Below are 14,132 nucleotides of genomic sequence, written 5' to 3'. Positions count from 1 at the left end.
ATGCGTTACTTTTGGTAGTAGAAAATAAATTAGATCAATAGCCAGGAGACGTGGTGGGACTTATGGGAGGAGGACTTGGGCTACGACTGGGCGTTCTAGGTACACCAACGATTGTGGCGAGATTCGCCAACCGTTTTGGAAAAGCTTTTGTGATAACCGTGTGATGTGGACCAATCGTGGCGTCACACATGACTCCCAAACGTACGCCATTTTGGTACCTGTGCAGCGTCATCGACATACCTGAAATTATGAACGATTATTAATTTTTCAATTTCGATGCTGAAATTTGTTATTCCCTTGTATGATTTGGAATGATCTTTGCATAACGATGAATCTGATGTAATACGAGGAAGAATTTTGTAATTACTGCAATTTCCTTGAGGAGGCCTCCAGTACATTGCTGCCTCCACACATTCCACAGGTAGGTCTCCGTTGACGTGCGTCAGGGTTAAGGAGTACCTCCTCGACAAGTGATTTAGCAACACTTTCAGAACTATCGAGGGCAAGCACGAGGAAATTAGTCCACAAGAACTTTCCGCTGCGGTCAAAGCGTAAATTGCACTTTGCTTCGATCTTGCTTCTCGAATATTACGCTGCATCACCTGAAACACCATTTTTTCTCCTTTACATCAACATATTTATTCCAATTCAATTGTACAACTCAATGTTATTTGAATCTAAATTGTAATAATATAAATAAATTATCAATGCACGTGTTAAAATAATATTAAATCGGTTCCATTGCTTAAATCCATCTGAGTAGCTGCAGAACCAAGAGATCAAAGTACCAAAAATTCGAAAATCATCTTTTCTCTACCAAAATAATTTCTAAGTCAATACTGCCTCTTTGAAAAAATATCTTAATAATTATAATCAACAGTATTCATTAATCAGTTTTCCATTCTAGTTTCTTCGAATCAATAAAAATATTCGTTGTCTGCTGTCACCATAATTAAAGTAAATGTGTATTATCAATTAACAATCACTTTGATCAGAATCACAAAAAAATTTTCTTTCCAAGAATATGTCCATTCTAGTCTCGATTAAGATCAAGAATTTGGCTTGCATTTGCCAAGGAAAATATTTTTGGCACTTGAATCCAGTATGATTTCCTGAACTCGCAGCCAACGAGTTCCTAATTTATAAATTTTAATATATATATATTTTCTACGGGACCTGTAAAATCTCTACTGGGTCATCCTCGAAGAGGGGAGTCTTGATGGGCAAGGCCAGGCAGAGAATTCCTCTGGCTTCGTGATTTTGAACGAATAAAGCTTGCTGGCTGACGAATTTTGCTGTAGTTAGGATCTCCTCGGGAATGATTGTTCCTGTATGATTTAAGTACTCTTTGATGGCATCTACGGTGACGGTGAGAAGGATTTCAGCCTCGGAGGCTTCGGTGATAGCGGCAATTTTTCTTAAAATTTCAATATCAATTTCCTCGGACCATGAGACCACTTTTCTACCACTGAGCGATGTCACTAATGGTAAACGGTCCGACGTTGGGCATTTTAGAAATACCTGCTCGAAAATCAGCTTGGGGGCCGTTAGGACGATCGAGCTAATGCTGAAGACCTCCAGACTAGCCCTGAACAACAGTGGCAGATAACACCATACCATCGAGGTCAGTGTATCCGAGTGACAATGCTTATCTCGGGACTTCAGGGCTCGTAATTCGCGAATCAACAAAATTGGAGTTTTCAAGGTCAAAGTGATGAGGAGGTACCAGACCCAGGCAATCAACAGATATAGAGCACCGATGGGATTAACGGATCTCAGCAGAGCGCCAAAAACAATTTGACCTCGAAAATTCCTCTTTTCAGCCTCTCTCTTCAAACATGATAGATCTGGAAACTCTGCCACGTCCGATCTTCTGTATTGCCTAAAAAAATATTGATATTAGTGATCAAATTTTAATGTGATTAGGCCTAATTAATTTCTAAAAGTACTGTAATCAGATTCGCAGAAAATTTTATCAATTTCTGAAAAGATAGAATTTATTTACTTACAGAAAATCGACAATTTCTTTATAACAGTGAGAGCAATCAATTTGTTAATCAAGCAATTAATTAGCATATAACGAGCATTAAATAAATGTCCCATCAAATGAACTGTATTTTTATTTCTAATCAACTTTTTAACTTGATTGTACTAACTTTTCTAAATAGCCTGGTGCAGACAAGAATGTTCAAAATTAGTAAGAACACGAAATTTTTAATTAGTCAATTAATTAACATATAAATCTTAGTAAATAACTATACTGGCTTCGACTATTATTCTCGTTCGGTTGTGCCAGTTTGAAAACGTCACATGTCAAAAACGTTGCAGAAACACGTTTCAGGACTCACTTTGACACATTGGAATATTTTAAGAACGTTTCTGATACAAGGTACGTTAAGCAGGACAAATAGTTAAGATTTTACTGACTTTACAAGCTCCTTGAGAATCGAAACTAGAATGATAATGGAGATTTTGAAGAAGCGGCAGAGACCGATCGGTTTTTTGAGGATTTCCGGTCGCTCGAGTGGATCGTTGTTGCACAAAAAGTCATTCCAGTAGTTGCTGAAGTTCTCCGTCAATTCCTGGTGAAGTTTTGGTAGCGCCGAGGGTTCGTTGTACAGATTCGTGAACGGAGAGTCACTCTCCTGGCAGTTCCAAGTCTCAACGGAGAATTTCAGTGGTAAAAAATCCGCCAAGGTCAAATGTTCCACGCGTAGAAGAACGTGGTGGACCCGCACGAGACAGATCTGCCTCTCGTTCCCGCGCAGAAAGCAATTCACCACATGAACTTGCCACGGAGACTGGGACAGTGGCAGAAACTTTGAAGTTACGTCGCTCACGTAATCCTAAAAAAATTCTTTGATTCTTTTTCACATATCACTGACACTGTCGTTCCAAACTGGTTAGGAATGAGTTAAGTCGATTTTACAGTTTTGGGTCAGTAAAAAATTCTAACTTGTGGTACCATTGACTCTATCAGTGCGTTGATTGGAATAACGAGGGAAAGGGGACTGTGTGGAGGGCCCATTGATAATGGCAAACCTGAATGTTGGATTCCGTGATGGGTCGACCTCGGAAAGAACATGGTGAATGCACAAGGTGATTGTCGATGGAGAAAAAGTCCGTGTCTTTGAGGACGTAGAGACCCCATTTTGTGGTTAGAACGGACCTCAAAGATCTCTTGGTCGATGTCAGATGTACCAAATGACTCCGCAATCCATCCGCCACGCAATCCCCTTGGATCAACAACGTAAATATTCCCTGAAAAAAACTGCATTCTTTAGTAACCTATAAACGTTTCTCTTCAGCTTTGTGTTAAATCGACGCTTCGCTAGGTGAGGTAACAATGAGAAAAAAGCTTTGTTTCATCAGTACACTGTTGCTAAAAATGTATATTTCTCAACATAACCTGTATAAGTATGGTAAAAGAATGTTTTATATTATCGCGCACTGGTATAGGTGCATTAAGAAAAATTCTAAAATGTATACACACATATTTGTTTTCAGGTTACTGCACTAATTCAAGCGAGTGCCAATAGAAAACAAAGCCTCTATTTACATTTTTATTACGCACGTGATTTCTAGCGTGATCCAAAACACTTCGTATATCCTTGTCCTCCAAGACTACAACGTTTGGGTATCTCCACTCCACAAAGCGAACCACGCATTTCCTGGACCATTTGACCACTTTCGTAGAATAGGGACAAAAAGAAAAGGGAAATTCGAGATAGAGTTAGAAGTGCAATAATGCCAGCAGCTGGCCGATCGGGCTTTGTTTTGAGAGAATATTTACCGAAATAAGAGACGAGTAAAATTGGCAACAGGAGACTGATAAAGACAAGGCTGAAGATAATGTTGGACAGGAGGGAAAATCCAAAGAGATTGCTGAGATAGAAAGAAGAGTCACTCATGATTCCGCGATGATCTCTGATCGTAAAATGGAATTGACGACAGATCTCGTTGACTGGTACTAATTATATAAACGAGTGCAAGTTGGAATCTTAACAGAAAGTACTTTCACACTGGCTTGTAAATGATTATGTTTCGCCTTGTGACCTTTGACTAGCGACGAGTCGTCGGTTGATCAACGGCAGCCGAGATAGAATTACTAGATAGCAGCTCAATCCCCCCTTCGCCAATCGCTAAAACAACTTTGCCAGAAATCTCCGCATACAAGTACTCAATATTAATCTATCTTGACACGCTGAATTTGCCAAAGTTCATTACAAGCCTTAAATGATAATTTATAAACAAATGGCGGACCAATAATAATGAACGAGATAAATGGACTATGAATGATCAGTATATGTAACATTCGCATAAAACTGCCAAATATCTTACTCTGTGTAGGTGTGTGTGTGTGTGATTATCTAATACTTATTTTAATTTGGAATTCACTCGATTTTTTATCGCAAAGTGCCTTTAGTAATCACAGGAAACCTAGACTGAAGCTGTTTAAAGATTATTATTGTTCAGTGACACTGAAGGCTAGTAGTAAGTATTCGAGTATTGTTTTGAGGTTGAAAATTTGTTTATTTCTGAAGAAAGATTTATAAACAACAAAAGGTGCATTTGTATCAAATACAATTTTTCGTAATGATCTAGGAACGTACCTATGAAGGTTTCTCGATGTACGAATATAATTAACAAATTATCTATACGCTTATTTATTGAGTTAGGATATTGAAATGATTATACATGATATCGTATGTTTATCGATATTTATGAAAACAAAAATTATTAAATTCAAACGAGAATCAAGTTCAAATTATTTTAATAAAGGTTAATTTGTGTTATAGATTCTCTCTCGTAATAAATAGCTCTTTCGACGATATCGATCATTTATCCTTCTTATATAAGACTTACAAAGTATTCTAACAACTTTTTTTCGTGTGCGATATGATAGTGATATGAGACACGATTTTTATTAAGCTAGGCAACACAAGCTAAATACAAGAATACATTATAAAAAAACTGTACAAAGGAAAATAAATAATAATGAATAAAAGTTAGTATTCGGAATAATATATCTTTTCCAAATTTATAATTTTAAATGATATTATATAATTTCATAGGTACGAAAACGATTTATCAAATTTAAATGTAAGGAAAAATCGCTTTTAAATTCATCAATAAATCGTTTCATATATATTCAACTGTTCACGGTTATAGCAGCTATAATTTAGAGGTGACTGGTCTCCACGAAAATACTAAAAGGCTGTTTCTCTTTACCTTAGACTATAAATGGTGAGATTTTCTACGTAAAAAAACTCAAAAAGAGAAATAAAGTATAAAGAACATTTAGTGTATAAAAGAACGTAAACTGCTTCCATTTATATCAAAGGTGTTTTCTAAATCAATAATTTTTGTGAACCTGAATATTGATCTACGATTTATAGTGTTTCCTTCCATTGTATTATCTGCACTGAGTTACACTGAATGTCACACTGGGCTAGACATTTTTGTGCGGAATAATGTAAATTGAAGCTATTTTCTAAAAGTTTCTAGATTTGCACTTGGTGTAGGGGGAAGTCCCCTAGTACCGGACACTTAAGCAATTTAAAGAATAACTCAGCAAATAATTGGAAAAAAAAGATTTTCTTTTTTTTAATTATTCGTCAAAGAACCTACGAATACATATATACGAAGAAAGTTATTAATATTTGACATATATTAATAAATAACAACGATAAACTTTTGGTAAGAAATTGAGTAATAACAAAGTATGTCCCCTTGTACCGGACACATTGAGGAAAAGTCTTCTAAATTTGAAAAGGCTTAATAAAATTTACATTCACCACAAATATAAACCCTAAAGACTCCGATACAACAGTGCAGACTCAATGGCTCATCCTTTACAATTTGAACATCGAATCCAATATTGATCATTCGTTTTTAGGCAGATTACACAAGCTATTTCATTAATAACATTTTTTTCATGTAATAACTTACTTTTCTTCATATTTTTATGCTTAGTAGTAAAATCCCAGAAGATTTAAAAATAGAAACAGCAATGTCAAGACGTACTGATTTAATTTTGCTGTCCAGTACTAGAAGAAACATTCATTGTCCGATCGTAGGGACATTCATATACAGAATAAAAAGTAGAACACAGATAGTTCCGATGCTTGAAGGAATTTTAAGTTTTACTGTAACAATACTAATAAAATTTACTTCTTAGAGCAGCAAATGTTAATATGATTTGCTGTGTTTATTTAATTATTTGGTGAAATGAATATTATGCCGTACAATCTGACCAGAAGTATCATCGTAATTAATGTCTGCCCTTTCGTTAATTTGATAAAACAATAGCGTTTCGCGACATACATGTGTATTACTCTCCTTTTTTATCCCTACTATGTACGCATTTTTTAGTTTTTACTTATTTATACGGAGATACTGTATGTGTCCGGTACTAGGAGCCGTCCGGCGTTAGGCTACTTCCCCCTACTCTTTAATGTAACGAATGCAACTAGAAAGAAAAACGCTGTTAACTTTGTACAAACAAATTTTACACGCTATTCTTTTTTATCTTAAATTTCAACCAATGACACTTGATCATACGTACGTTACTATCAAAGATTAAGTCGAATCAGGATTGAATGCAGTAATCGCTATTCTCGATTGATACGGACTATATCACGATTCTTAGTAAACAGCAATAAACACTTCGTCACCTCGCACAATCTTATCCAGATTGCGATGCATTTTTGTTCACAACTACACCTGATTGCTCATCGAGGTACGTATAATTTGGTCGAAGCTTATACTAATTAGCTTAGCCAAGTGAGAACTTCTTACAATTAATATTACATTAATACTCCAATATACCAGTTTCATCATTAAAAACGATATTTGTACTGAGCCATCAATTTCTCGCATGCACAAATTTAATGCAGCTCGCTATTATTTAGACAGTCTTATTTTGTTCTTTCAAATCCGACATCCCGATATATTTATGTTAACAAGAATATTATTACTAAGCTTGTATTGAAAAAAATATTTTTTCCACGCCTCTTAAGCATCTATAGGTATCATTTATACAATATTTACGCGTTTTTGTCTACGCGTGCTCGCATGTCTGTGTAGACTTATAAATATAAAAAAAGGGGGTAACAGACAACGTTGAATACATTTCTCGCAATTATTTGCATTCAAATATAATTGTATATTTAGCCTATCGCAAAAAGTCATGAATAAATGATATGCTATCTAAGAATTCCTTTTATTAAAACGGCTTTAACGAGTGATAAGTTTAAAGCTCAAATAAATCATGATTTGATATTGAAATGACTCTCATTTCTAGATCACGTATGAGTACCAATTGAAGAAATGAACTAATGTGAAATCTGTTAGCAAGTGAGCTCAGAACGTTTTTCAAAATCACATGTTTGCTACAGAATAATTGCAGTAACAAGTGATATAACAATAAATGAGTTATAATTATACTGTAATGTAAGGAAATGAGAGCAAAAAATAATGTCTAAATATTTTCTTAAAATAATGTCTAAATATTTTCTTAAAACTAACAAATATTTCTATCTAATAAAAGTCAATTTAAGAAAATTATTTTTCGAAACTCCTTATTTTAAGGGTAGGTATCTTCACCTACTGAATAATTGTATCAACGATAAGTGGCCTCCTAATAAGTAACAAAGAGTAGAAAATAGTGAGCTTAAAACGTTTTCTTACAGCTACCAAATACTTTAGGGCAATATGCTCGTGCAATAGTAGCGTAGGGAGCATTACTGTCAACATCGAGTAACTGCATCCTGCTTAATTTATTCCATACGTGAATCGCTAAAGATCGCTGCAATTTCTGCATGGTTAAATTTCGATTTTCCTCATCGAAGTAAGCCTTCCACTTCTTGTAATGAATAGGATAGAAAACCGATGGTGAATGAACAATAAATCCTTTGCAACGTCTCTCAGTCATTCTAGCCACCTGAAAACAAAGATTAATCCATTAGCATTTGACTCATCATGAGCGTTCAAAGTACACCGGAAATGATTGTAGTTTGAACACGCAATTAAAAAATTATTGCAGAATATTTCAACGAAATTCGTTTAAATGTTTACCGAATCATTTCCTGTACATAATAAATAATTATAACTGGTAACCAGATACTCCAATACTAATAGCAATGATATTAACCCTTAAACTATACTTCCGGTCTAAATAAACTCATTGAAATTTTGGCGCGAAATATAAATTTTAAATTCGGAGTATTCCTTGCCATCCACTAATAATACGGATTTATATATCTGTGTTAAAACTCCGGAAGCTTGCCTTTAAACAACAGTGCTGTGCTTTCCTAATTATTTTGTATTAAAATTTATGATTTTTAATGTTCGAATAATTATTGTTTTAACATTATATAAAACTACCATTTAATAATCGAATGATCCTTTTTAAACTAAAAATGTGCATTAAAAATTCCTTGTACGTTCATTGTTAATGCTAAAGTCTTGTATACACGTTGTTACAATATACGCGCGCACCGTTATAAGTCCTACTCTTAATCTATTTTAGCATTATTTTTTCTTGGGCACTTTTCCCACACAAATTGGTATATTTGCAATTAAATATTTAACAGTTGTATTTAAGCTATTAATTACTTGATCAATTATCGAGTATTAGAAGCTGCGGGTTCCTGCTTCACACAGTAATAAGTCAATAAAAGAAAATAAAAATGAAAACAAAAAATTTTGCACTCTCAAGGTCATTTAGCGCTTACTAAGCGTTGCAACAAATGAACCGAATTGACCAACCATGACGCATCTTATTCAACGCTTACAAAGTGCTTGGATATGTCTAAATGCAACTTCTGTATTTCATCTTCATTCCAAAGTAATAGCCTTGAAGATTCTCCAGTTAATCGATTAATCAGTCAACAGCTTGAATACGCCCATTAAATAGTTCTATCGTTAGTGAAGAAATGTCGGATATGCGGACTTGGATTCCTAAAAAAATAAAAATTCGCTTTATTGCAAATTTCGTTACGCTTTGCGACAAGAAGTATTCCAAAAAAATGATAATTCTTTATTCATAGTAAGAAAGTAGGAAAATGCATTGAAATATGTGTGAAAAGAACAAAAAATGTAGTGTCCATAGTGTGAGTGAGGTTCTTACGTATGTTTTTAAAAACATTATAACTGAATCTTGCACATTAAGAAAACTTCATAAAAGGAGGGATGACTAATTAAATTAACGTTGAAGGATATTTTGCTATTTTTGAAGCAAAATTATTCAGTGAGTATAACCTGTTCCTTTTACATATGATTGTGACGTCACTGTGTGAACGACGCCATCTGTTGAGCCTGACATCAAATACATTATTTTACATTACGCAATTCGCAAATATAAAATCTTAATAACTAAAACATTACCCACTTGCGGGCAAAGTGCCTGAGGAAAGATAGTTCTAAAATAAATCCAAGAATAACATTACCCATACTTAAAAAAGTGCGCTAATAATGTTACACCGTGTATAAGAATATAATTTCTTCATACAATAACTCATTTATCGAATATGAAGCTAAATCCCTACAATAAAATATCGCAAATTGCAAGAAAGATCTATAATTTATAATAAATAATGAATTTACAAAATTTATTATCAATTATATTTTCTTTTTTAAATAATTTGTTTAACGATACTTTTATTTAGGAGACTTGTTTAAACAATGCATCTAGTTTCCAATAGAATTAACTGAATGTTTACTGTATATCAACTGCTATAAACATTGACACGAGTCAAATTGACCCAGTGAGCAGTATACGTTTCATATATGTTAGAAGTGTACATAGACTTAGGATTAATCGAAAAATGACAAAGGGTCATTCCAGAAACTTACGTATGTGGTATTACATAATGTTTTCAGTGTTCTAGTAATAACACCTGGACCATTGTTACCCCACACGTTACCACGAAAGTTTCTCATCAGATCCTCGATGCAGGCATCGGCCATGTGGCGACCCAATTTGTCCATTCCTAATCCTATGACGCCCGCAGCTACGGCTTTCCAATCTTCCGCACCAGCGAAATTCTGTGATTTGTTTAAGGACCTAAAAATAGCATTTATGTAGTATTAACCTTTTCCCTTATTATAATTCATAAAATTACATTCGAACTAGAAAAGTTTTCTATAAAATTTTTCTAATTTTATAAAATGTATCGGGCAATTGCACGAGTCGAGCTCGATTTTCCATTCAACTTTATCGTTAAATCGATCAAGGTCTTATACAATCATCTAATACATTTGATCGAAAATAGAAAAAAGTCCGAGAAGCGTAGACGTTTCTTCTGTACACTCGTTTAACTAATGCAACGGTCAGTGGCGTATATAAAGTATATAAATTATAAATTCAGCTTAAGAAGTAGGCAATGGAACGACACTGACTTTTATACCGCTTACACATTGAGCGTTTTTGATGTATTAATCATTATTATCCGCGTGTACATACAAGAATAAAAATATTGGCTGATATTTATTAGAAAATATATAAATTAAATTAAGAAATCATTTGGCACTGAGTCAACATCTAATAGAAAATGGTAAATGTTGATTGAATGACTCATGATTCATCTAAAATAAGAACATTTAAAATTAAGCTCAAAAGCTATTCATCATTTTAGGAAGATAAAGAATTAATAATTTTGTGTATTTCCTTTACAACTTGGACATTGGTGTTTGACTGGAAGTGTTTTCTGGATAAACAGTTAATCACCACACTAGGATTGCTACATTATGATCGCGTGTTTCCTCGCTTTACTGTGCAAAACTTGATCTATACTTTAATATACCTATATACACGTTGTGTAAGTTCATTTATATACAGGGTGTCCCACGAATGATGGCCTTGTCAATACCATCGGGTAGGGTACGAAATTCTAAGCAAAAAGGTTCTAAAAATTTTTTTGCTAGCACTCTTGGTTAAAAAGTTATTTGCGTTTAAAGATTCTCGATTACGGTAGCCTTTCTTAAAGAGGAAGATTGTTTTGGTCGCATTAAAAGGCCAAAAATGCTAAGATTCTGTGAATTAAAATACTAAGAAAAATACAAAGCCAAACATCCACTTGAGCCTATGAGGTGGTTGAAGGCCATTCGGCAGTTTCGCGTGTAAGCGCCATAAAAACAATCAAAATATAAACGCTTTTGAGAAAAACTATAAGCTAAGATTGAAACTTTTGCAACTTTCGTTTAACAAATTGATTATTTATATTTTTGAATTGTGTGTATTTTTAGAATGAAAATGAGTCCAAACGCAACATAATGATGTCAATTCTAGAGCTAATTAATAGTTTTAATTGTTTAATAGTATCGCTAAAAATAGCCGTAATTATGTCATGTTTGGACTCATTTTCATCGTAAAAATACGCACAATTCAAAAATTTAAAAAATTAATTTGTTAAACGAAAGTGGCAAAAGTTTCAATCTTAGCTTATATAGCTTTTCTTAAAAGTGTTTATGTTTTGATTGTTTTTATGGCGCTTACACCCGAAACTGCCGAATGGCCTTCAACCACTTCAATAGACTCAAGTGGATGTTTGGCTTTGTATTTTTCTTAGTATTCTAATTCACAGAATATTAGCATTTTTGGCCTTTTAATGCGACCAAAACAATCTTCCTCTTTAAAAAAAGGCTACTGTAATCTATAATCTTTAATTGCAAATAACTTTTTAACTAATAAGGGTGCTAGCAATAAAGTTTTTACAACTTTTTTACTTAGATTTTTGTCCCAGCTATCCGATGGTATTGGCATGGCCATCGTTCGTGGAACACCCTGTATACATACTACCCAATAGATATGGATACACAAGTGCATTTGTTATATGACTATACACGTCGTTTTAACCTCTATCATCGTCAATTGTACGATTCTTGCAAGGAATGAAACTATTTAGGTCTCTCATCTTAACCACTAATAAATTGATTGAATAGTAGAAAGGATGATCTGAGTTAAGAGCTCAAATGTGGTACAATCAGATAAAACCAGATAAATCCATTCCAATCAAGTAACACTACATATATCTGTTTAGTTTGTTTATAATTCGTATGAATGTTGACTGAAAAAAAGTCATCTGATTTTTTGTATGTCTTATGATGCCTTTATGGGATCCGTCCATTACTTTTTATTTAAATAGCACGCTGTGACACACAAGTTTCTCCTTCATAGTTCAATCCACTATGATTGATTTATTTGCTATTGTGTAGTTGTCCATAAAGATATACTTACGACGTTACAACTACGTCCAAATCGAGGTATATGCCGCCATACTTCCAAAGCGTGAGATACCTGAGGATATCGGACATGTGACTTCTCGGCCACAAACTTTTATGAAGTGCCTCCCCTCCTATATACCATTCCTCCAATGGCGTATCTCTCACGTAAACCTCCGGAAAAATTCTGTTAATTCTGATATTCGAGTAACTGGACAATATATTGAACAGTGCTTTGGCATTATTGCTGACAGTCGCTGGACTTAGAAATAAAAGGAACACTTTCATTTGGGGATTCATCCGAGCTGCCGACTCCACTGCACAGGCTTTTCTAACATTGAATTCAATCCCTTGCTCCCCAAAGCAAGAGGTCTCATGAAAAAATATATTCTTTCCCACCGATGGCTTCTCATTATCTGAAAGTCAACAAAGCAGTCCCAGATATTCAATAATATAGTCGAAGTATGAAAGAGCAATGTAAACAAAACACTTCATATTCAAACGAACGTGGCCCGGTTATCAGATAAGACAAAACTTTCTAAAATATCAAAAGAGCGAAGTGTATTCTATAGATATTCTTAAAATATTTGATAAAATTTTGTGTCATCAGGATTTTTACGAGAAAAAATAAATATTTGAAGGTTAGGAATGCAAGTGTAGGTAAATTAAGAAGTTTATTTTCACTGACAAACCTTTCTGACTATTTTTCCAAAGATTTTTATTAAGTATAACAAATCTGCAAGTTATGTAAATAAAGTATTGAGTCTGTAAGCATCACGTTTGAATAAGTGGCAATACTGCAGGCTTCTTGGTTCTTAGGGGCGTAAATTTCAATAAATGATTTGCTATTTTGAGAAGTTTGAATATCATAACCTTATACGTTTCTTTCGAGCGGTGACTAATTTTGCAAAAATAGTTTTCTTAATAAATTACCACCGAGTGACAATTAATTTCCAGCGACAATCCAAGATCAGATTTGAATCACACCGTACACATATCGAATGCTATTTTGACAGTTTCATATTACTTTATTGACAAACTTTGCAAGAAGAAGAATTAACCTATAAATCAAACACAGAAAACGTTCTTTTTTATATTCACCTGAAAGCGAGTCGAAACTGGATAATCCAGCGTTATTATTGCTGCTTGGTTGCTCGTAGCAAGATATATCAAGATCAGAATCGAAAAAAGATGCCATTTTTCGTAACTGATTGTCGTTCGACAATAATATTATAAAAAGCAATACCGCACAAACCAGACATAAAACCAATTTCCTATTAATCCTTTCAATTCTCATTATGAAAATAATTTCTAATCCAATCGCTCAGCCGGTGTAAATCGCCAAAGGTTCGTCGTATACTAAACCTTTCATTGCCGGCAATAAAGCTGATTACATTTGCTATCTATCGGTTATCTACTGATTAAAATTGTTTTATTAAAAAAAAGAAATGAAAGAAACATCGCACAATATGAAAATATACTCTTCACGATTGGAACTAAATCACCCTACGGTGTAACTTGCACCCCTATTTTTTCCCACGTTCCAGAACAACCCTTTCATTATAGCGCGTAATGCTCGAGCTGGCGTAAAATTCAGCAAAATAACCGCCAGCCTTCGGCATCTTTATTGCTTACTTTTGCACGGAAAAATGTATTCGCTTTGACAGCAACGACGAAATCACCAAATTCTCCAAAGCACATAAGAAACACGAATCACTCACTGACACGACTGGAACACGGGTCTCGATAGAATAGATATTGGAGGGATTGTTGTATTCTTCGAAGAAACAAATACTAGCCGGCTGGCTTGGAAAAGTAGACAATACTGCAGAATCTGCAGACTGACTGACTGAACTGAATTCTAAAGCTCAGAGTGCTCAGACCGCTACTATAAGGTCTATAAGCAG

The 14,132-nt window shown here is 34.3% G+C and overlaps 2 protein-coding genes across 2 annotated transcripts; both read right to left on the bottom strand.

The window, feature by feature from the left end:
- Window positions 1-19: 19 nt before the first annotated feature.
- On the bottom strand, window positions 20-4,356 carry LOC136779084 (uncharacterized). Its single transcript, XM_066736415.1, has 7 exons — window positions 3,794-4,356; window positions 3,575-3,687; window positions 3,043-3,261; window positions 2,428-2,846; window positions 1,177-1,882; window positions 368-602; window positions 20-240 (listed from the first exon to the last, which is right to left on the bottom strand). Exons 1-7 carry the CDS (start codon window positions 3,909-3,911, stop codon window positions 35-37), a joined length of 2,016 nt encoding a protein of 671 aa, XP_066592512.1. The 5' UTR covers window positions 3,912-4,356; the 3' UTR covers window positions 20-34.
- Window positions 4,357-4,509: 153 nt separating this feature from the next.
- LOC136779088 (lactosylceramide 4-alpha-galactosyltransferase-like) lies at window positions 4,510-14,098 on the bottom strand. The gene is made up of 4 exons (XM_066736423.1): window positions 13,327-14,098; window positions 12,242-12,641; window positions 9,859-10,069; window positions 4,510-7,945 (listed from the first exon to the last, which is right to left on the bottom strand). The coding sequence occupies exons 1-4, from the start codon at window positions 13,520-13,522 to the stop codon at window positions 7,676-7,678; spliced, it is 1,077 nt and encodes a 358-aa protein (XP_066592520.1). The 5' UTR covers window positions 13,523-14,098; the 3' UTR covers window positions 4,510-7,675.
- Window positions 14,099-14,132: the final 34 nt, after the last annotated feature.

The sequence above is a fragment of the Prorops nasuta genome, unplaced genomic scaffold, assembly GCF_024137725.1.
Source record: "Prorops nasuta isolate Cenicafe-Biocafe unplaced genomic scaffold, Cenicafe_Pnas_1.2 PNAS00015, whole genome shotgun sequence".
In the NCBI taxonomy this organism is placed as follows: domain Eukaryota; kingdom Metazoa; phylum Arthropoda; class Insecta; order Hymenoptera; family Bethylidae; genus Prorops; species Prorops nasuta.
Note: the sequence above shows the minus strand (reverse complement) of the source record. Positions and strands in the feature narration are given on the sequence as shown.